This window comes from Anolis carolinensis, chromosome 4 (assembly GCF_035594765.1).
Source record: "Anolis carolinensis isolate JA03-04 chromosome 4, rAnoCar3.1.pri, whole genome shotgun sequence".
In the NCBI taxonomy this organism is placed as follows: domain Eukaryota; kingdom Metazoa; phylum Chordata; class Lepidosauria; order Squamata; family Dactyloidae; genus Anolis; species Anolis carolinensis.
The window spans coordinates 63,380,685-63,401,888 of NC_085844.1; the positions used below are offsets into that span (position 1 = coordinate 63,380,685).

At 42.6% G+C, this 21,204-nt stretch overlaps 2 protein-coding genes across 4 annotated transcripts in view; one reads left to right on the plus strand and one right to left on the minus strand.

Annotated features, from left to right (window-relative positions):
* The window catches only part of psmg2 (proteasome assembly chaperone 2), a 28,638-nt gene extending 23,329 nt beyond the window's left edge, over nt 1-5,309 (plus strand). For 2 of the 3 annotated variants that reach the window (XM_062980552.1, XM_062980553.1), the window contains exon 8: nt 1,149-5,309. In XM_062980552.1, coding sequence (XP_062836622.1) covers nt 1,149-1,325 — 177 coding nt within the window. In that variant the 3' untranslated portion in view covers nt 1,326-5,309. The remainder of the gene's footprint in view (nt 1-1,148) is intronic. The other variant, XM_062980554.1, reaches the window with a different exon arrangement.
* ptpn2 (protein tyrosine phosphatase non-receptor type 2) overlaps nt 1-21,204 on the minus strand; it is a 40,849-nt gene that overhangs the window by 13,764 nt on the left and 5,881 nt on the right. Inside the window, exon 2 of the mRNA XM_008108707.3 lies at nt 15,254-15,344. Within this exon, the coding sequence (XP_008106914.2) occupies nt 15,254-15,344 (91 nt within the window). The remainder of the gene's footprint in view (nt 1-15,253; nt 15,345-21,204) is intronic.

Here is a 21,204-nt window from a genome sequence, read left to right on the forward strand (position 1 = left end):
ACTCGGAATTGACGCTGGACTGGCTGACTGACTGACTGACTGACTGGCTGACTACGACCTTGGACTACCCTCTCTTTGGCTATCGGAGGATTTCGTGGAACCTAAGACGCCTGCACTTGGCCTTCGACCTCGGACCTGATTGGGACCCCGCTGACCGCTGCAACCCTGATTGATGTGTTTGGACCCGGAGTTCGCCCGCTGCACGGAGGAGTAACAACTTAGTTGCTCAACCACAGCTGTTGAGTAGCAGAGAGGAATCTGCTGCCAGTATTTATGTTCTATTGAATCTTTATTTACCAGCTTTTGTTTGTTTAAAGTCCCAGGCTGAAGTAAGCATTTTTGGTTTAACCCGGATTAAACTCCTGTTTAATCCGGTTTAGCTTTTGAACCGTTTTTGAGTGACTTTTCATATTGAAGGCGAGTGTTTGCCTAGCTTTTTGTTTTTTTACGAGCATTTTTGGTTCTGTATCTTTAATAAACTGTGTTGAATCTTATCTGGTGGCGTTCTGTCCTTGACAGTTAGGAATTGTGAGAGTTGAAGTTCAAAACACCTGGAGGGCCAAAGTTTTCCCATAAATGCTCTAGAATTTAATTATTCTGTATTTTAAACATAGGTAGGTTGTTATTCTCTTCTATTCAATTGGGCATAAGAATTCTCAATGCCAATGATCTCAAAGATCAAACAGTAGACACAATTTTGCAATATATTTTCTGTTCTTTCAAGACAGGTAATAAATTACAAACCTGAACCTTTTGACATCATGATCTTAGGAAATTACCTAAGATTATGTACTCATACAGCGATGAGTCCCTGAGTTGTTTTTTGCAAGACTGGGGAAAATCTGTGACATAAACTGTGAGTGCCAGCAAAGGCTTTCAAAAAGCTACTCAACAGGATTCACTGCAAAGTTACAATTTGAAGCAGCAATTTCTGCCTGTACTTGTGGCCATGTCAAATTTTAGCCCATATATCAATTATTGATTGCTAAAATTAACCCTCCCCATCAGTACTTCTAGCAACTACTGCCAGAAGCCTCATTTCCATCATCTTATCATCTGCCTAAAAGAAGAGTGTTTCCCCTCAAAACTGTCTTCTTTCATGCTCAATTTCAAGTAACAAACAATACTTATATGAACATATTTTATAGCAGTTGAAGATAAGCATCTTATCTGGTCTGCAGCAACAACTAGCAGTGCTTCTGACTGATGTAATACTATCAGGAACTACAGGACTTGTTGATAATGAAGACATGTTTACTTGGAAAAAAAACAGGTCATTAACCCTAACTTCAAGAAAGACTGAAAAGAAATATAACCACAGTTAAAAACCAAGTAATGTCAGACAACTATCTGAATTTTTTAAAAAGAAAACCCGCAGTTTAATGCATGGTAACTTTGGTTCTAATTTTACTCTTTTTTAAAGAAGTAAATGATTTTCTTTGAAGGCTAACCTGAAACATTTCTTTACAAATCATCACACTTCTACTGACAAGTAGAGAAACTGCCCTCAATTCTTTTCCTATACAAAAATCTAGGCAAGCTAAGAGTTTCCAAGACAAAGCAATTTTATACTAAAAATACCTGAAGATATTTGATTCAGACTATTTTCCTACAAACAGAACCACAATGAATGTGTATTATAAAAACTATTTAAAAATTAAATACGGTTTCCTTCAAAGCAAATTGTTTATCATCCCTGGAAATTAAAGCACTAAGATTTTCTTTTCATGTATCAATTTATTGGAAGTCAAATGTTTCTGTTGGACAGAAACCAAAGTCTTTGTAAACACTACATGCCATTTGCCAACAGGAAAAAACTTATGATCTTGTTATAGTAAATCACACATACTGGTACTACTGTTCTCGGAAATATGATGTCAGTAAGTAGTGCTTTAACCATTGAATCACCAAGTAGTTGTAGTTTGATTTAATATATAAGCAATTATTTTGTTTCATTTTCGTACTTCAGGCCATCAGTATAATAAACCTAAACTTCTAAAGCTATGTATTAACTACCACTACCATACAAAATGCCCCACAGTTTCTTAAATTTCTGCTACTATACCCAGAGATATTGAAACAGTCATCCCCTACATCTGGACAGAGAGGCATGCAGACAAGAAATATTTCCTTATTTCAATTGAATTCTAGTATGCTGAGCCTTTCTTCCAGCACTAGCTACATAACCACAAGTCACACTAAAATGTCATTTCCTCTAATCATTATTATTATCTTTATTTATATTCTGCCCTTCTCCCCATGGGGACTCAAGGCGGCTAACATCTAAAAAAGAGCAATATAAAAGTTAAAAAACAATTAAATAATAACAGTATGGTAAAAACATAATTAAAATATAGCCAATACATTAAAATGTCCTTTAAAACTCATATCCTCTTAACCACAGAAAAGAGATCAGAATTTCACAGACGATATGCTAATTTTGTTATGTCCTTGTAGTTAATTGGGAGATAAACTTTACCTACCCTGTTTCCCCGAAAGTAAGACCTCCTCTGAAAGTAAGACCTAGTAGAGGTTTTGCTGAATTGCTAAATATAAGTCCTGTTGACTTATGGTGACACCATTAATTTCATAGAGGTATCCTAAGCCAGTTACTCCCTCTGAAATATAGCCTACAGCACATCATGTAGGAAATAAATAAAGGTGCTCAGTGGTTTATGTCTTTAAAAAGATGTGCTACTGTTACATATAAATTAAGGCATACCTCAGTGTGAGAAGGAAAACAGTGTTCTCAACCCAGTGATGACATTACATGGTAAATGCAGAGGACAAAGCATTTGCCTGAAAGAACCAATACCCTGTTTCCCTGAAAATAAGACATCCCCAGAAAATAAGACCTAGTAGAGGTTTTGCTGAATTGCTAAATATAAGGCCTCCCCTGAAAGTAAGACCTAGCAAAGTTTTTGTTTGGAAGCATGCACGCCAAACAGAACACCAGAGTATGCGGTATTGGTAAATGTACGTACCATAGATTGTTGTATATGGAAATAATGGTAGTAACAAGAAATTATTGATAGGATTCACAGTTTGTCTGGTTATGCTGGTTTGTGATGACAACTAGTGCACAGTATATAATAAATGTTCAATTTTTTGTTCAACAGTAAATGTAAATTCTTTTTCATGGAAAAATAAGACATCCCCTGAAAATATGACCTAACACATCTTTTGAGAGAAAAATTAATATAAGACACTGCTTTATTTTCAGGGAAACAGGGTATCTGAATTCAACAAGATAAAAGAAGAGTAGAAAATTGCATTTTACTTATTGGTGGATTGCAATATTCCAGGCCAAGCATTTTTTCACCACTGTCTGCTTCCTAGCAAATGAAATGCTAAATGTTTTACTGCCGGTATATAATGGTATGTACACATAATTAAGGTTTATTATTCAAGTAAAAGTTTATGTAAACACACCCTTCTAAAAGCAATTATAACAAAGCACTTTGCTAAGTATAACAGTTTCTAATCTGTCAGTACTGGTCCATAAACCATTAATCTTAGAAAGGTCTTACAGACTTCAGCAGGATTTTAGAAGTATTTATCAGGCATTCTTATATCCTTGGAGCTTGTCAGAAACATTAAAACAGAATACTGAATTTATCCTACTTCCAGCAAAATAATTTCTGAAGGTAACTGTGACAAGTGGTAGCAATACTATATTTGTACTTACTTAAAAGTGTCTAGTTAATCCTTTAAACATCTACAGCCAGTAATTATATTCTAGTCAAAAATACAATGGACTGTATGAGAATCATGCATACGATTATGCCCACTAAGTGAAATAGCTAACAAAAGTTCCAGGCAATCATAATATAGGGAGTTAAGAGATACCTAACCGAAAAGCTGCCTTTAGCTCAGTTGGAAATTTAGACAATAATATTGGACAACAGGGGATTCTAGCAGCAGCTTTGCTGAAACATGAAAGTTCTGATCAGCACATGAGCAGAAGAGGCATCCTATGTTTAACTGCACACTATTTTGAATTCCATATAAAAGAGGCAGAATATTAATCATTGCAAAAAGGGATTATCATTTCTGCAGAAGGCTTATGACTGTTTATTTTTATGTCAGTAACTGAGCTGAAATTTATACTTAAAGAATAATTTAAGTCATCAATTCAAAAATCTATTTAAATTTTTAAGCAAAACTCCTTAAAACTAAGGAAATTCAAGATTCAATGGGCACATTAGTAAACCATATACAAATCGCTGAATTGCAGAGCAACACCCTAGAAAACATGGTTACAAGCTCATGAAATGGTTATGAATGTTTCCAATAGACTTTTCTTTGCCTGGATTTCTCAGATAGAAACTCTTACATGATAATCTACAGATCATTGCCCTGAGAGACTTGGAAGCTATTTTCCAAAGGATTACATTCTCCCTAAAAGATTGTATTGCACCTTGGGAGTGCACCTAGATCCATCTCTCCAAATGTCAGCCCAAGTAGATGTGATGGTCAGGAGTGCTTTGGCTGATAGTACAGCTGCATCCTTTCCTAGATTTGGAGGACTTAAAGATGGTAGTGCACGCTTCAAGGTTGGACAGTACTACTTTTGTACCAACCTCGGAAACTTTAGCTGAATCAAAATATGGCAGTCAGAATGGTTACAGGAACATCCAGGAGTGAGCATATTACACCTATCCTAAAAGCATTCCACTAGCTATCAATTAATTAATTTCCATGCCAAGTACAAATTGTTGGGAGGCGGCTACTCCAACTTACCAGAACACGACTGGCAACCATCACCCAGAGGACCTTTTCATCGGCCACACTAAGACTTTGGAACGACCTGCCAGAAGAGCTGTTGGAATTTTAAACACATCTGAAGACCTATCTCTTCAGGCAGGCCTACCCAGCCTGTTTTAATCATGAATTTTAAACTCGGGCCCTGTGTTTTAATATTTATTCTGTGTATTTTAATATGTATTTCATAGAAATACATTTTAATATGCATATTTTATAGAATGCTTACAATGATTATGTGTTTAACTATGTTGTAACCAGCCACGAGAAGCAAGTAAGAAATAAAATTATCTAATTAAATTTCTAGATACATGTTTATGCTGTTGGTTTTGCTCTCTGATTTTCAACTAGAAAGTGAAAGAGCTCACTCAGTTTTCAATGTTAAACAATGTTTGGGTCTACTCCAGTTGTTCAATTTCTCCATATTTCTATAGATTCCCTGCTTCAAATTGCTAGTCAGTGTGAAAAGTGACATTCAAAATAAGATAAGGTGATGATTATTGACTTTATCTATATATATAATAAAAGTGAATGTTTGTATGCGAGTATGTATCAGCGTTTTGATTGGCCTGGCGGAATATGTATCAGCGTTTTGATTGGCCTGGCGGAATATGTGCTCGCGTTTTGATTGGCCAGGTGGAATATGGGTCAGCTTTCTGCTTGGCCTCCCCTTTCACAGGCCACTGGGACTGCTGAGGCAAAAACTACTACCAACTGGCTTCGTTCAGCCTACTTCTCTCCTCAGAACGACGTTAGCTTTGGGACAGTTAACAGCATTTGGCCTACACTTTGGTAATCCAAAACACCACTGGGACCATCAGGAAGGCCGGACCTGGACCAAACTTGACACACATCACCCCTAGGACCCATGAACCCACTGACAACGGATGGCCCCCTTTGGCCCCTCTGCTGACATGTTTAAGGCCTTCCAGACTGGCCCCATGCTGCTAGGCCGAAAAGGAGGACGCCATCTTGCCTCAGATTTCAACTTCTTTGTAAGGCCCTACTTTCCTCAAAAGACAGCAGAGAACATTGTTATTATCTTTTTAACGATATGCTTATGAACACTTCTAGCCCCCAAAGCCCCAATCCAAGCCTCTTTTGATCATTTTGCTAACACGTTTCAGGCCTTGCAGGCTGGCTCCATTGTGCTAGGCCGCAAAAGAGGCAGCCATCTTCCCTGTTCCAAACAGGGCAGCTTTTGCCTGGGTCTTTTGGATACAGCACTCTCCTTCAACAAGGTCAGGCGGCAGTACATAAATAGGTTGATCTTGGGCTGATGGAAGTAGCACCACATCAAGTAGGAAATAAGGTACCACTTATAAAGTGGGGAGGCAAATTTAACTAATTTACGACGTTGGAATGAGGAAGTGCCGTCACAGTGGATGATGAAGCAGCTGTTCTCCCCTGTGGCCAGAATCGAACATCCCCTCAGGAGAAGGTTAAATTGTCTCTGCATCTGTCTCTGTCTCGGTTCTGTGTGTATATGTGTCACGACCCAGGCGGCAGAGGCACCAATAACCATACACAGAGGCCAGAATCTAACTAATATCTTTATTGAAGGAATATATAAAGTTAATAAAAACAAGTATAGAAAATAGTCCAGAATTAGACCCTTCAGGAAAGGTCAGAATTAGTCCAAAAAAGCAATGTCCAATAAGAAATATTAAGGTCCAAAGTTGTAATCCAATAACCGAAACACTCACTTTGCCAAGCAAAGTGAGGGGAGATGACAAGGTCCTTAGTCCATAAAACTTGAGCGTGGCTAGGAAATAACTTGATACTTGAAACAAGGCTTGAACGTGGAACAAGGTAACTAAGAACAAGAACAAGGTCCGTGGAATAACTTGGTAAAATCCGTGAACCAAGGCAAGGATTAGTCCTGGGAAACAAGGCAAAGTCCGTAGGTAAACAAAGGCTGGGAAGCAAGGCGAAGGCTGGATAGCAAGGCAAGGCTTGAGCTGAAGCGAGGCTTGAATCGGAGCGCGCTGTCCAGACACAACTCGCTCCGTAGGCTGACGAATTGACTCCGCCAAGTTGCTACGCGGGCAAAACACCTATATAGAGTCCAACTTTCTCACCAAAGCGGTTCTCTGGGAATCAGAAACGAAAGCTAAACTCTGAGACCAGATGTTAAACTCCTTAAAGATTCTCACGAGAACCAATGTTAATTGGGTACATTCTTAGCTGCTATCCTCGCACTCCTGCGCGAAGCTGAATCCAAACTTCTCTGTTGTTTACAAAACTCCCGGCGCAAGAACACGGGAGAAGTAGGCTCTGGGGTTGTTTGACATACTTCTGGGGCACAACTTTCTTGCAGGTGCAAGGTTTCCAGATCTGCCTGGGAAGGATCTGGCTGAGAGGAATCCAGTTCAGACTGGGAAGGTAAAAAACCCAAGTTTTCATCTTCATCAGGGATTACAATGTCCTGAGCAGGACTACAAGGCCCATGGTTCATCACACTATCCCCCTCCTCAGGGCCCCTCCCAAACTGGGATCCTCTCCCCGAGGTGCGAGGTCGCGGTTTGGTGGGATAGGTCAGATGGAAGCGACGGGTTAGATCAGGAGCATGGACTGTGGAGGCGTCTTCCCAAGAGCGTTCCTCAGGGCCAAAACCCACCCAGTCAATGAGATATTGTAGGCGGCGGCGATGAAAGCGAGAATCCAAAATGTCCTCAACCTCGAACTCCTCCTCCCCATTCATCAAAACAGGAGGGGGGGCCGGTTGGTCTGTATCTGGACGCACACCATCCGCCGGAAGGAGCAGGGAACGGTGAAACACTGGGTGAATGCGCATTGAACGCGGAAGTTGGAGTTTGAAAGTCACGGGGTTTAATTGCGCCACCACTGGATAGGGGCCAATGAAGCGGGCATCTAACTTCCGGCATGGGCGGTGGGAGGGCAGAAAGCGAGTGGACAGAAAAACCCGATCTCCTACCTTGATTTCGGGGCCCGGCTGGCGGTGTTTGTCAGCGTGGCGTTTATAGTCCTCCTTGGCTTGGTCCAGTTGCTGGAGCAAAAGTTGTTGCACTGCTGTGAGTTCCTGCAGCCAATCCTCTGCTGCGGGAACTTCTGAAGTTTCAATGACAGGGGGAAAGAAACGTGGATGGAAACCGTAGTTTGCAAAGAACGGCGTTTCTTTTGTAGAAGCTTGAACTCCATTATTGTAGGCAAACTCAGACAGTGGTAACAGAGAAGCCCAATTGTCCTGTTGGTAGTTTACATAACAGCGAAGATACTGCTCCAAAGTGGCATTGGTGCGCTCCGTTTGCCCATCTGTTTGGGGATGATGAGCTGAAGATAAGCGAGAGTCTATGCCCAGTAGTTTTTGTAGTGCCTTCCAAAAACGAGAGGTGAATTGAGATCCACGGTCTGTGACTAAACTCTTGGGCAATCCATGTAGTCTGAAAACATGCTGAAGGAATAGATCCGCAGTTTCTTTGGCCGTGGGGAGGCCTTCGCAGGGAATGAAATGGGCTAACTTGGTGAATAGGTCCACCACCACTAAGATCGTGGTGAATCCACAGGAAGGTGGTAGGTCAGTGATGAAATCCGCGGAAATGATTTCCCATGGGCGAGATGGGGTAGGAAGGGGGTGTAAAAGCCCTGAGGGCTTCTCCCTTCGTATCTTGGAGCGCTGGCATACTGGGCAGGTGTTGACATATTTTTCCACATCCTTGCGGATCTTGGGCCACCAAAAATCTCTTAGGATCAAATGCATGGTTTTAAATAGTCCGAAATGCCCTGCTGGCTTGCAGTCATGACACAGACGAAGCGCTTTTTCCCTGCCCGGTCCGGGTGGGATATAAACATGATTTCTATAGCAGAGCAGCCCATCTTTAAGCGAAAAGGGAAAATGCAGACCTTGGCGAAGTTGGTCCTGCGCCCAGGCATCTGCTTGCTGACTAGCCCTGATTTCTTGAGCACAGATGGGTCCTGGAGTAGGGGAAGTCGAACCAATGGGGCTGGAATTGGTGTTCCCCACTGTGAGCGTGGCAAAGTTCTCAGGTTGTAGCAGTTGGGATTCAAAGGTCTCCTTGCGTCCTGCAGCGTATTCCGGTTTACGTGACAGGGCGTCTGCTTGCTTGGTTTGAGCTGGGGTCACATAATGGATCTGGAAGTTGAAACGTTCAAAGAATAAAGCCCAACGTTGCTGCCTCTGATTTAGTTTGCGGGCAGTTCTTAGATGTTCTAGATTACGATGATCAGTGTGGACTTCAATGGGGAATTTGGCCCCTTCTAGCCAATGTCTCCAAGTTTCAAAGGCTGCCTTTATGGCCAGTAGTTCTTTTTCCCAAATGGTGTAATTCCTCTCTGGTGTGGTTAGTTGACGAGAATAAAAGGCACAGGGATGGAGGTGATCTCCCACCGGTTGTAAGAGTACAGCCCCAATAGCCACATCAGAGGCGTCCGCTTGCACCACAAAAGGGGTTCCAGGATTTGGGTGCTGTAGAATTGGCTGGGAGGTGAATAGTTTCTTCAGTTGCTGGAACCCTTTCTCTGCTTGATCAGTCCAGCGGAAAGGCTGCTTTCCACGGATGCAGCTAGTGATGGGGTCGGACCAGCGGGCAAAATCTGGAATGAACTTGCGGTAGTAGTTCGCGAACCCCAAGAAACGCTGCACCTCTTTCTTGTTAGTTGGCGCCCGCCATTCCAATACTGCTGAAACTTTGGCTGGATCCATGGAAAGCCCTAGAGGCGAGATGCGGTAGCCAAGGAAATCTACCTCTTGTAGATCAAAAGCGCATTTTTCTAGCTTGGCATAAAGTCCATGATCCCGCAGTCGTTGCAACACCATTTTGACGTGGTTCTCATGTTCTGATTGTGATCTGGAAAACACCAAAAAATCGTCCAGGTAGATTATCAAGAATCTGTCTAGATAGTCCTGAAAAATATCGTTGACAAAATGCTGGAACGTTGCGGGAGCTCCGCATAAACCGAAATTCATAACTCGGGACTCGAATAATCCGAATTTAGTCTGGAAGGCGGTCTTCCACTCGTCCCCTTCTCTGATGCGAACTAGATTATAAGCCCCCCGAAGATCCAGCTTGGTGTAGACCTTGGCTCCTCGAAGTCGGTCCAGTAGATCCGAGATTAAGGGCAGGGGATAGCTGTTCCGCTTGGTGATATTGTTCAATGCTCTGTAGTCCACCACCAAGCGTAATTCCCCTGACTTCTTCTTCACAAACATCACTGGGGAGGCGGCTGGGGATTGAGAGGGTCTGATGAACCCCTTGCGAAGGTTTGTCTCTAAGAATTCCCTGAGAGCTTCTTGCTCTGGTTCAGTCAGGGAGTAGAGATGCCCTCGCGGGATCGGGGCCCCCTCCACCAAGTCAATGGCACAGTCATAAGGTCTATGTGGGGGTAATTTTTCGGCTTCTTTCTCATTGAATACATCCCAATACTCGGAGTACTTCTTTGGCAAGGTGATGATGGGCTCGGAGTCTGTGGCATGGCATACCTTGGCTACGAGGCAATGGTTTTGGCAGTACGGTGAAGCAAACTGCAGTTCTCTGTTGGACCAGGAGATGCTAGGGTCGTGGAGTGTCAGCCATGGAATTCCCAAAATCACAGGGAAATGGGGAACCTCGGTAACAAAGAAGGAAATCTCTTCCATATGTTCCCTTATCCACATCCTGGTGGGTTCCGACCACTGGCTTACGGGGCCCGTCTTGAGGGGACGGCCGTCTATGGCTTGCACCACACGGGCATTCTTGAAATCATGATATTGTAATCCCAGAGAGTCGGCATACTCTCTATCGATGAAATTGTTGGTAGCTCCAGAGTCTATCATGGCGTGGATCATGACGGGTCCCCTTTTTGCTGACCATAATGTGACCACGAGAAGGAACAGGACCCCGGTTGGCGGCTCTTGGATGGATTTTTTGACCGGGTTGGCGAGCCTCTCTACACCCGGTCGTTGGCTTCCCCCGCCGGCTGTGTGCCAGTCGGCTCAGACGCCTTCGACTCCGTGGAGGACGCCGCCGCAAGACGGGCGGCAGGCTTCCCTTTGGCTGGGCACTCTCTGGCGAAGTGGCCCCCGTTCCCGCAGTACCAGCAGAGGTTCAAGCGTTGACGACGGGCCTTCTCGGCGGCATCTAGTCTGGGACGTACATTGCCCAACTGCATCGGCACCTCCTCGCCTCCTCTGGGGTATGGGGTTGGCGGCGGAGGTCTCCACACCGGACGTGGCTGAACACTGGCGGGAGCGGGGGGTTTTGCCCCGGCTCTACCGCCCTGGCCTCGAACCCATTGTTTCCTGTTGGCAATCATGACTTCAGCCCGTAAACATTGATCAATGAGTGCCTCGAGGGAATGGGGAGGATCCACCTTGGAGATTTCTTCCAGCATTTCAATGTTGAGACCCTCCCGAAATTGTCCTCTGAGGGCTACATCGTTCCAGCCGGTGTTGTGGGCCAGCACGCGGAACTCGGCTATGTACTGAGACATGGGTCTGTCTCCTTGAAGGAGGCGCCGGAGTTTGTGACCGGCTGCCTCCAAATTGTCCTCGATTCCCCAGGTCTCCTTAAGGTGATCCAAGAAGCGTTGTGCTGAACTTAGGTGGGGGGAGGCTTGATCAAACAGGGCCGTCGCCCAGCTAGCCGCTGGTCCGTCCAGAAGACTGTAGACCCACGCCACCTTGATGTCTTCTTGGGGAAACTCGGCATCACGGGCCTCTAGATAAGCTTGACATTGGCGGCGGAAAACATGAACCTTAGCAGCTTCTCCAGAAAACTTGGTAGGCAACGCCATGGCCGGGAGGCGAACTCCGCGCTCCCTCAACCCTTTTATTTCTCCATCCTGCGCGTTGAGTCTGTCACGGATGCGGTCCACTTCGTCCTTGCTGATGGTGTAGCTGAGCGGCTGTCCAGCCGGCGCGGCTCCGGTAGACATCCTGGCCTCGGTTAGTTGGTGCTTATGGGGGGCGGAGTCAAACTGTCACGACCCAGGCGGCAGAGGCACCAATAACCATACACAGAGGCCAGAATCTAACTAATATCTTTATTGAAGGAATATATAAAGTTAATAAAAACAAGTATAGAAAATAGTCCAGAATTAGACCCTTCAGGAAAGGTCAGAATTAGTCCAAAAAAGCAATGTCCAATAAGAAATATTAAGGTCCAAAGTTGTAATCCAATAACCGAAACACTCACTTTGCCAAGCAAAGTGAGGGGAGATGACAAGGTCCTTAGTCCATAAAACTTGAGCGTGGCTAGGAAATAACTTGATACTTGAAACAAGGCTTGAACGTGGAACAAGGTAACTAAGAACAAGAACAAGGTCCGTGGAATAACTTGGTAAAATCCGTGAACCAAGGCAAGGATTAGTCCTGGGAAACAAGGCAAAGTCCGTAGGTAAACAAAGGCTGGGAAGCAAGGCGAAGGCTGGATAGCAAGGCAAGGCTTGAGCTGAAGCGAGGCTTGAATCGGAGCGCGCTGTCCAGACACAACTCGCTCCGTAGGCTGACGAATTGACTCCGCCAAGTTGCTACGCGGGCAAAACACCTATATAGAGTCCAACTTTCTCACCAAAGCGGTTCTCTGGGAATCAGAAACGAAAGCTAAACTCTGAGACCAGATGTTAAACTCCTTAAAGATTCTCACGAGAACCAATGTTAATTGGGTACATTCTTAGCTGCTATCCTCGCACTCCTGCGCGAAGCTGAATCCAAACTTCTCTGTTGTTTACAAAACTCCCGGCGCAAGAACACGGGAGAAGTAGGCTCTGGGGTTGTTTGACATACTTCTGGGGCACAACTTTCTTGCAGGTGCAAGGTTTCCAGATCTGCCTGGGAAGGATCTGGCTGAGAGGAATCCAGTTCAGACTGGGAAGGTAAAAAACCCAAGTTTTCATCTTCATCAGGGATTACAATGTCCTGAGCAGGACTACAAGGCCCATGGTTCATCACAATATGGGCATTGAATGTTTGCCCTATATGTATATAATGTGATCTGTTTATATATATATATATATATATATATATATAAATGGTTCTGTTTATATGGTTATGCATTTTATAATAGCTTTATTCTTAAATCCAAAATCCAACAATGCCTATTTCTAAAATATATCCTTACCAAATGAACCCAGGCAACATCAGGTACTTAGGCAACATTCTTTATTTATTTATTTACAGTATTTATATTCCGCCCTTCTCACCCCGAAGGGGACTCAGGGCGGATCACATTATATACATATACACATAGAACCGAGAGATCATCCACTGTGACGGCACTTCCTCATTCCAACATCATAAATGAGTTAAATTTGCCTCCCCATTTTATAAGTGGTACCTTATTTCCTACTTGATAGATGCAACTATCTTTCGGGTTGCTAGGTCCTTTGGCTCTGGGAGTTGTAGTTCACCCTTATATAGTTAGCACTGAACCCAGCCGATTTCAGATCTGGACCAAACTTGGCACACTGCCTCATCATGCCCAACTGAGCATACAGGCAGGGTTTCGGGGTGATTCTCCTTTGGTTCTGGGAGTTGTAGTTCACCCTTATACAGACAGCACTGAACCCAGCCGACTTCGGATCTGGACCAAACTTGGCACACTGCCTCATCATGCCCAACTGAGCATACAGGCAGGGTTTCGGGGTGATTCTCCTTTGGCTCTGGGAGTTGTAGTTCACCCTTATACAGACAGCACTGAACCCAGCCGACTTCGGATCTGGACCAAACTTGGCACACTGCCTCATCATGCCCAACTGAGCATACAGGCAGGGTTTCGGGGTGATTCTCCTTTGGCTCTGGGAGTTGTAGTTCACCCTTATATAGTTAGCACTGAACCCAGCTGACTTCAGATCTGGACCAAACTTGGCACACTGCCTCATCATGCCCAACTGAGCATACAGGCAGGGTTTCGGGGTGATTGGCTCTGGGAGTTGTAGTTCACCCTTATATAGTTAGCACTGAACCCAGCCAACTTCGGATCTGGACCAAAGTTGGCACACTGCCTCATCATGTCCAACTGAGCATACAGGCAGGGTTTTGGGGTGACTGGTCTTTGGCTCTGGGAGTTGTAGTTCACCCTTATATAGACAGCACTGAACCCAGCCAACTTCGGATCTGGACCAAACTTGGCACACTGCCTCATCATGCCCAACTGAGCATACAGGCAGGGTTTCGGGGTGATTCTCCTTTGGCTCTGGGAGTTGTAGTTCACCCTTATATAGTTAGCACTGAACCCAGCCGACTTCGGATCTGGACCAAACTTGGCACACTGCCTCATCATGCCCAACTGAGCATACAGGCAGGGTTTCGGGGTGATTCTCCTTTGGCTCTGGGAGTTGTAGTTCACCCTTATATAGTTAGCACTGAACCCAGCCGACTTCGGATCTGGACCAAACTTGGCACACTGCCTCATCATGCCCAACTGAGCATACAGGCAGGGTTTCGGGGTGATTGATCTTTGGCTGTGGGAGTTGTAGTTCACCCTTATACAGACAGCACTGAACCCAGCTGATGACGGATCTGGACCAAACTTAAGTGATATTTCCTCACATCCCCAAACAACTCAATGCCGTCTACTAATAACCCGGGCACCGCCGGGACCCCAAACTAGTAAGGAATACAGGTGACCAGAGGCGACAATTTATCAAAGCAAAAATGTTTGCAAGCCACTTAAAGGTGAAGTATTACACCAAGTATCCAAATTTATTGTGTCTTTATGGGGGGAACTAAAGAAATTTAAATTGGCTGAGGCAACAGAATCTGTCAAAAATAAGGTGCAAACTCAATTCTTGCAGCCTAAATGTGTGTGTTGTTGGTTTGAATACTTAATTTCTCTCTGCATTGTAACAAATATTTCAGTTGGAGAAATTGGCATTTATCTGGTAGTAGTAATTTAAACTGCATTGGCAAAATTGAAAAAGATAAAACACCAAATGACTGCTCTAAAATAACAAGCTCATTATCAGTCTACACCTTCAATGAAATATTTGTTTATCTGTTTTCAAATCTTGATTCTTCCATAAAGTCTATTTGGCATGAACATTTGTGTTACTTTTTATTAACAAGACAGCATTTCCCATATAGCTCTTACTAAAACATTCTTAGCAAAACATTGTCCCTTTTAAAGAATGAATAAATTTGGTATTGGAAAGTTACTTGATATTCAGGGACATGCATGTTCTTTTGAATTATTTATCTGTTTCTTGTAAATTAACAAATGGCTAAAGGATTTGAATTTATTAACTGCTAAAAGCTTGACACTTCGTTACTGGAAAGGCAATTATTCACAACCTGTGATTCATCAAATAGGAGATATAACCTTACTTGCAACATTTGAAAGAATGACATATGAATCAAATTTACTAATGAGATTTATATTTGGACATTGATAAGCTTTTATAGAAACAACTAATGCCCTTTTACTTCTATTTCCCTGCTTTTGTTATACTGAAACATTTTGGTATGCGACTTTTCAAAGTAAGTTGGAATTAATTTTTTTTTTAATTCAAGTATAAGTAAAAACTTACTTACATGGGCTAACATCTCTGTATCTGTTACGATTTCGATTTTCTGCATATTTCGCAACTTTATGTGGATAGTCATTGGATTGGTGCCGTATATCCTTGAAGAAAGAAAAATAATTTATTAATTTTTGAAGAACTGTTTATTTACTGTCTATGAAAACAAAAATCTGCATTTTAACTAGCTTTTTCATATTGTAACCACTTTTTAAAAAACTAAACTAGACACAGTATTAACAATAATATTTATTTATAACATTTTTCAGCCCCCAACACATCATACATGTCTCAGTAACCACAGGGGTGCATGTTGGTGGAACAGACAATAATCCTTTGCCTGCATATCTTAGATTCCTAGATGTTACATACCATACTAGCTGAACTGCCAGGAAATGAAGGAGACTAAAGCACAGAGCAGAAGTAAAAGTTCAAAACAGACCCTGGCCCAAACTGCTAGCTAGGGATGCATGAATATTTAGGGAGATTTAAAATAATTCAGATGGCATTGGATTAAAACCAAAAGAGGGTGAGCATAAGAAGGCAAACCTGAAGTAGCCTATTACAATAATCCAGGTATAGCATAACCAAGTCTTGGTCAACTAGATGGACAGTCTTTATTATCAAAACCCTACAGATTCTACTAGTTCAAAATATGCAAATTACATTACTCTGATAAGCGGTTGCGGGGACGAACATTCATCCAGCAGGGACAGGAACCACTGTGCAACCCTGTAATGCGCTTGAAAAGGGGCTACTGGGCAATCAGGCTGAAACACCAAGATCTCAATTTTATCCGTATTCTGGGCCATCAACAAAGAAACACTCAGGAGGCAATCTATCACTGACTTATACAAAGAAGAATCTACTGATATAAACATCTGGAAAAACTCAGTATTATCAATATAAATATGATACCAAAAATCCAATGCTGAAGTAAGTAATCCATTTAGCTATATAATGAAAAAAGGTATATAATAAAAGAGCAGAGGACCTCATTCTTGTGGCAAACCTACATTCACAAAGTTTTTGACATAAATCCCTGACATCAAATAGAGAATGAATAGGTGAAAGTTTCCCCCTGACATTAAGTCTAGTCGTAACCGAATGGGGGTTGGTGCTTATCTCCATTTCTAAGCTGAAGAGCCGGTGTTGTCCATAGATACTTCCAAGGTCATGTGGCCAGCATGACTGCATGGAGCGCTGTTACCTTCCCGCCAGAGCGGTATCTATTGATCTACTCCCATTTGCATGTTTTCAAACTGTTAGGTTGGCAGAAGCCGGGGCTAACAGCGGCAACTCACTCAGCTCCCCGGATTCGAACTGGCGACCTTTCGGTTAGCAAGTTCACCAGCTCAGCAGTTTAACCCACTGTGCTATTGGGGGCTCCACAAAGATTGAATGATCAAACAAAATAAGATCTAATAGTCCAAGGTGTCTAAGTTTGCAGAAAGATCCAACAGACTCCAGGCAGATGTTTGAGGCTGAGTTTTTCCTACTGAAGAATCATTTACTACACAAGTCAAGGCCATTTCAGTGACATATAAGAAATCCTGACTGAAATGGGTCAAGGAGATGATCACATGTAGTCAGATAAGACATTGATTCAGAAAAGTCAGCTCTCCAAAGTTTTAGGAAGAAAAGGAAGAAGAGACTCATTATTACAAAGTGAAGGTTCCAGAGAAGGTTTCTTTCATAGAGGTTGCAAAACATACCCTTCTTTAAAAAATAATTTGTGAAGTAGATTATACAAGGCAGAACAGGCGCAGAAGGGCTGAATAAAGAAAAAAGTAAAAGACTCAGTGGGACAAGAAGCAGGGGAAGAAGACAACACAATCTGAACCATGGCTGGCTCTTTAATAGGGGAGAAATGAAACTCTGGGACAGCAAAGACATAATCTGGGCCAAAAGATAGATAAGTATTACAGCAGTGTTGATAGCATTATACCATGACTCAGAACTATTTGAACCAAGCTGTTAAACCATCCTCTTGTAACTAAAACATAGGACAATATCACATTAGCATTTTAAACCAGAGGTACCTGCTTTGCTGTTGCTCGATTTGCTCCTGCAGAATTCTGGGAAATATAGTTTAGGGTGTGGCCTTTGGAATTCAGACAGAGAGGTCCTCAGCTTCCCTACACTACATTTCTCAGAATTCTGGAGGAGCAAATCAGGCGATAGCAAAGCAGGCACCTCCGCTTTAGAATGCTAGTGTAATACCATCCACAGTGAGCTTAATCTATGTAATGTTAATCCCCATTAGAGAAAACCCAGTGAAAACAGCAGCTCTAAGTAAGTGTCACGACCCAGGCTGCAGAGCACCAATAACCATACACAGAGGCCAGATTCTATCTAATATCTTTATTAAGGAAATATATAAAGTTAATAAAAACAAGTATAGGAAATAGTCCAGAAGTAGACCTTTCAGGAAAGGTCAAAATTAGTCCAAAAAAGCAATGTCCAATATGAAATATTAAGGTCCAAAGTTGTAATCCAATAACCGAAACACTCACTTGCCAAGCAAGTGAGGGGAGATGACAAGGTCCTTTAGTCCATGAACTTGAGCAAGGCTAGGAAATAACTTGATTCTTGGCACACAAAGCTTGATTCAAGGCAACAAGGAAACGAGGAGCAAGAACAAGATCCGTGGTAATTACTTGGCGAGGTCCGGGAAACAAGGCAAGATCCGGGGAGAAAACAAGGCTGAGAACGAAGGCTTGGAACAGGAACAAAGGCTTGAAAGCAGGAGTAGCTGTCCACACACGCTGCTCCGGTAGCTGACGAATTGACTCCGCAAGATCCCTTCGTGGGCAAAACACCTAAATAGGGTCTAGTTTTCCCGCCAAAGAGCAGTTCTCTGGAGAACCAGAAACGAAAGCTATTCTCTGAGTCCAGATGCATGACTCCTTAAAGTTTCCCATGGAAAGCAGGCTTAATCAGCTGAATGCTTAGCAGCTATCCTAGCACTCCTGCGAGACGCCTGTTGAACTCCCCTCTGTTGTTTACAAAAATCATGGCGAGGAAACGGGGGAGATTTTGGCTCGGGGCTTGTTTGACAGACTTCTGGAAGACAAATCTCTTGCAGGTGCAAAGGCTCAATTTCTGGCTGGGATAGTTCCTTTTCTGGCTGAAATGGTGGAAAACCCAAGTTTTCCTCTTCATCATTCACAACAGTACTAGGAACGGGACTACATGGCCCATGAGTCATCACAGTAAGTGGCGAATAACAAATGCAATTGCACATTGAGCATCATTTTATCTGGAATTCCTAAATATTCTGAAATCCAAAATGCTCCAGAATCTGAAATAGTCCACATGGGTGGCTGAGATAGTGACACCTACATACACTGAACCATAAGAAAGCACAAACTTTGTTTCATAGACAATAGTATGAAAAACTATTATGTATTAAGTTACCTTCAGAATCTGTGTGTAAGACGGATACGAGGCATACATGAATGTTGTGATTAAAATTGGGTCCCATTACAAGATATCTTTTTACGTACATATATGTGTGAATACAAGCATTCCAAAATAAATACATAAATCCAAGATCCAATATACTTTTGATCCCAAGAATTTTGGGACGCGCAATTACAATAGACATGCCATAGCTAGGACTTAACACTACAGTCAGCCTGATCTCTCAAGCTGAACTACTACATAGTTTTAAACTTCTGGACGAACCAAAGCTGTCTGTTGCAATTAAAGAGTTCTGAAAAAAGCAAAACTCTGCAACTGCAACACCACTGTCATGAATACTGACATGTTGTGAGCTCACAATTAAAATTTACAGAGGTTTTTTTCTATGAATAAGTGAGTAACAGAAGAGTATGGCAGTCCCAAATGATTCAATACATTCAATAGTAAAGGTAAAGGTTTCCCCTGACGTTAAGTCTAGTCGTGTCCGACTCTGGGGGTTTGTGCTCATCTCCATTTCTAAGCCGTAGACACCTCCAAGGTCATGTGGTTGGCATGACTGCATGGAACACCGTTACCTTCCCGCCGGAGCGGTACCTATTGATCTACTCACATTTGCATGTTTTCGAACTGCTAGGTTGGCAGAAGCTGGAGCTAACAGTGGGTGCTCACTCTGCTCCCCTGATTTGAACCTGGGACCTTTCAGTCTGCAAGTTCAGCAGCTCAGTGCTTTAACACACTGAGCCACCAGAGGCTCCTAATACATTCAATATATGAACGAAAATTCCGAAGTACAAACTTTAGAAAAGAAATTACAATTAAAGTATCACAATGCCATTACCTAAATCTGTAATGTACTACATACATTTAGAACTATGTGCAACCGTGGCCACCCTTATCACTGAAAAGCAAGGGAGGAAGGGAAGGCATAAAAGACTGCAGTTTATTGGAATGGGAGGCATGCAGCTATTTAGAACATGCTATTTCGGTTAGCTTGGGGAAATTAAAGAAAATGGATGAATTGGAAAATATTACAGGTTTGAGAAGATGGTAATGGTAAGGAATGAGAGATTTTATCTAAACCCATTAGAAATAATAATATATGTGTGTATGTGTGCGTGAATACTCAAAGTATATCTGTCTGTTTATATCACAAAGGCTGTTGCTAGGTGAAGTGGCCCTCTGTGATTTCACTGGGAAAGAGAGGTGACATGTGTATGAGGGAAAGGGAGAAAGAAAGGAAAGAGCCATAATCAGAGCCATGTTATCATGGAGATATTGTGAGGTAGGCCCTCAAAGAGCTGGAGAAGAGAGAAACAGGAGAGAAAGGAAGGAAAGAGAAAAGATAGTCAGGCAATGCTGCCTCTTCTGCTTTCCCTTCTATCTCTTTTATTTTTGTCCCTCATATCTTCTTCTCCCCGCCCCCTTGCTATGTACATGCAAATACAGATATTTCAAAATATGAAAAAACCTGGAATCAAAAATGTTTCTTGTCCCAAGTATATCAGATAAAGGAGACTCAATCTGTACAAGAATTAATTCTCTGCCCTCTGACCCCAATGTGAGAAAAACGTCTATGCATACTAACATGATCACTTTTTAAAAAAGAATTTGATACCTTATTGATTATGTCTATTAGTATTTTTCATAACAAATAGGAAATGCAAAATCAATCAAGATGTGAGACTTAATTACAAGGACCAAGATGTATCTTCAGAGCTGATTTGTAATACAGTTTGTAAATTATTTGTGAAACTGAACAAAGTAAAGGTTAGGATCCTAGGCATCACAAGGTAACCAGTCATGCATATAATAAGAATTCAGAAAGGTCTACATTAGACAATTCCATTGCTTAATCCATAAAAATGCTAGAATGACAGCCCAATAGCTGCTTGAACAACAAATACATATTAGTTTTTAACCAGTAAAAGCCAAACACTGTGTACAGTGTTCCCTCATTACTTCACAGTTCACTTTTTGCAGAGTCGCTGTTTTGTGGTTTTTCAATAAACTCTAAAAGACTATTCTAAATCATAAAAACTTACAATTTACAGCCTAAGGAAGGAGAAGCCAAGGGAGATTAGGGAAGCCCCCTCACTCATATCTTTCAGTCTTCTGGTACTTTAAACCTGCTCCCCAATTAATTTGCTTTAACCAGAATCAAATTGAAGAGCTGTTTGTTTTCTTTTTAATTCGTCAGTCATTTTGTATATGCACTAAGACATATGATGGGGAAGATTATAAGCAAGAAAGTCAGAGGGAAATGAAATGCTAAGAAGCCGTAAACTGGAATTTTCTTCTATCATAGACCCAAAACTTTGTGTCACTTCCACTTTCAGTTTACTGGAATATATCACTACAACAAATCTTGAATCTTTGAGTTGTAACTACTTGTCTAGATATGGGTGCAATCAGAGGTGGTCCAACTACATGGGGAGAAAGGCATTTGCCTGTGGCGCCATCGTCCTGGGGCGCAGTCGAGCCCCCGGTAGGATGGCGCCACCCCCGCCTCCTTCTTCGGGCCTGCCCACGCGCCTTGGT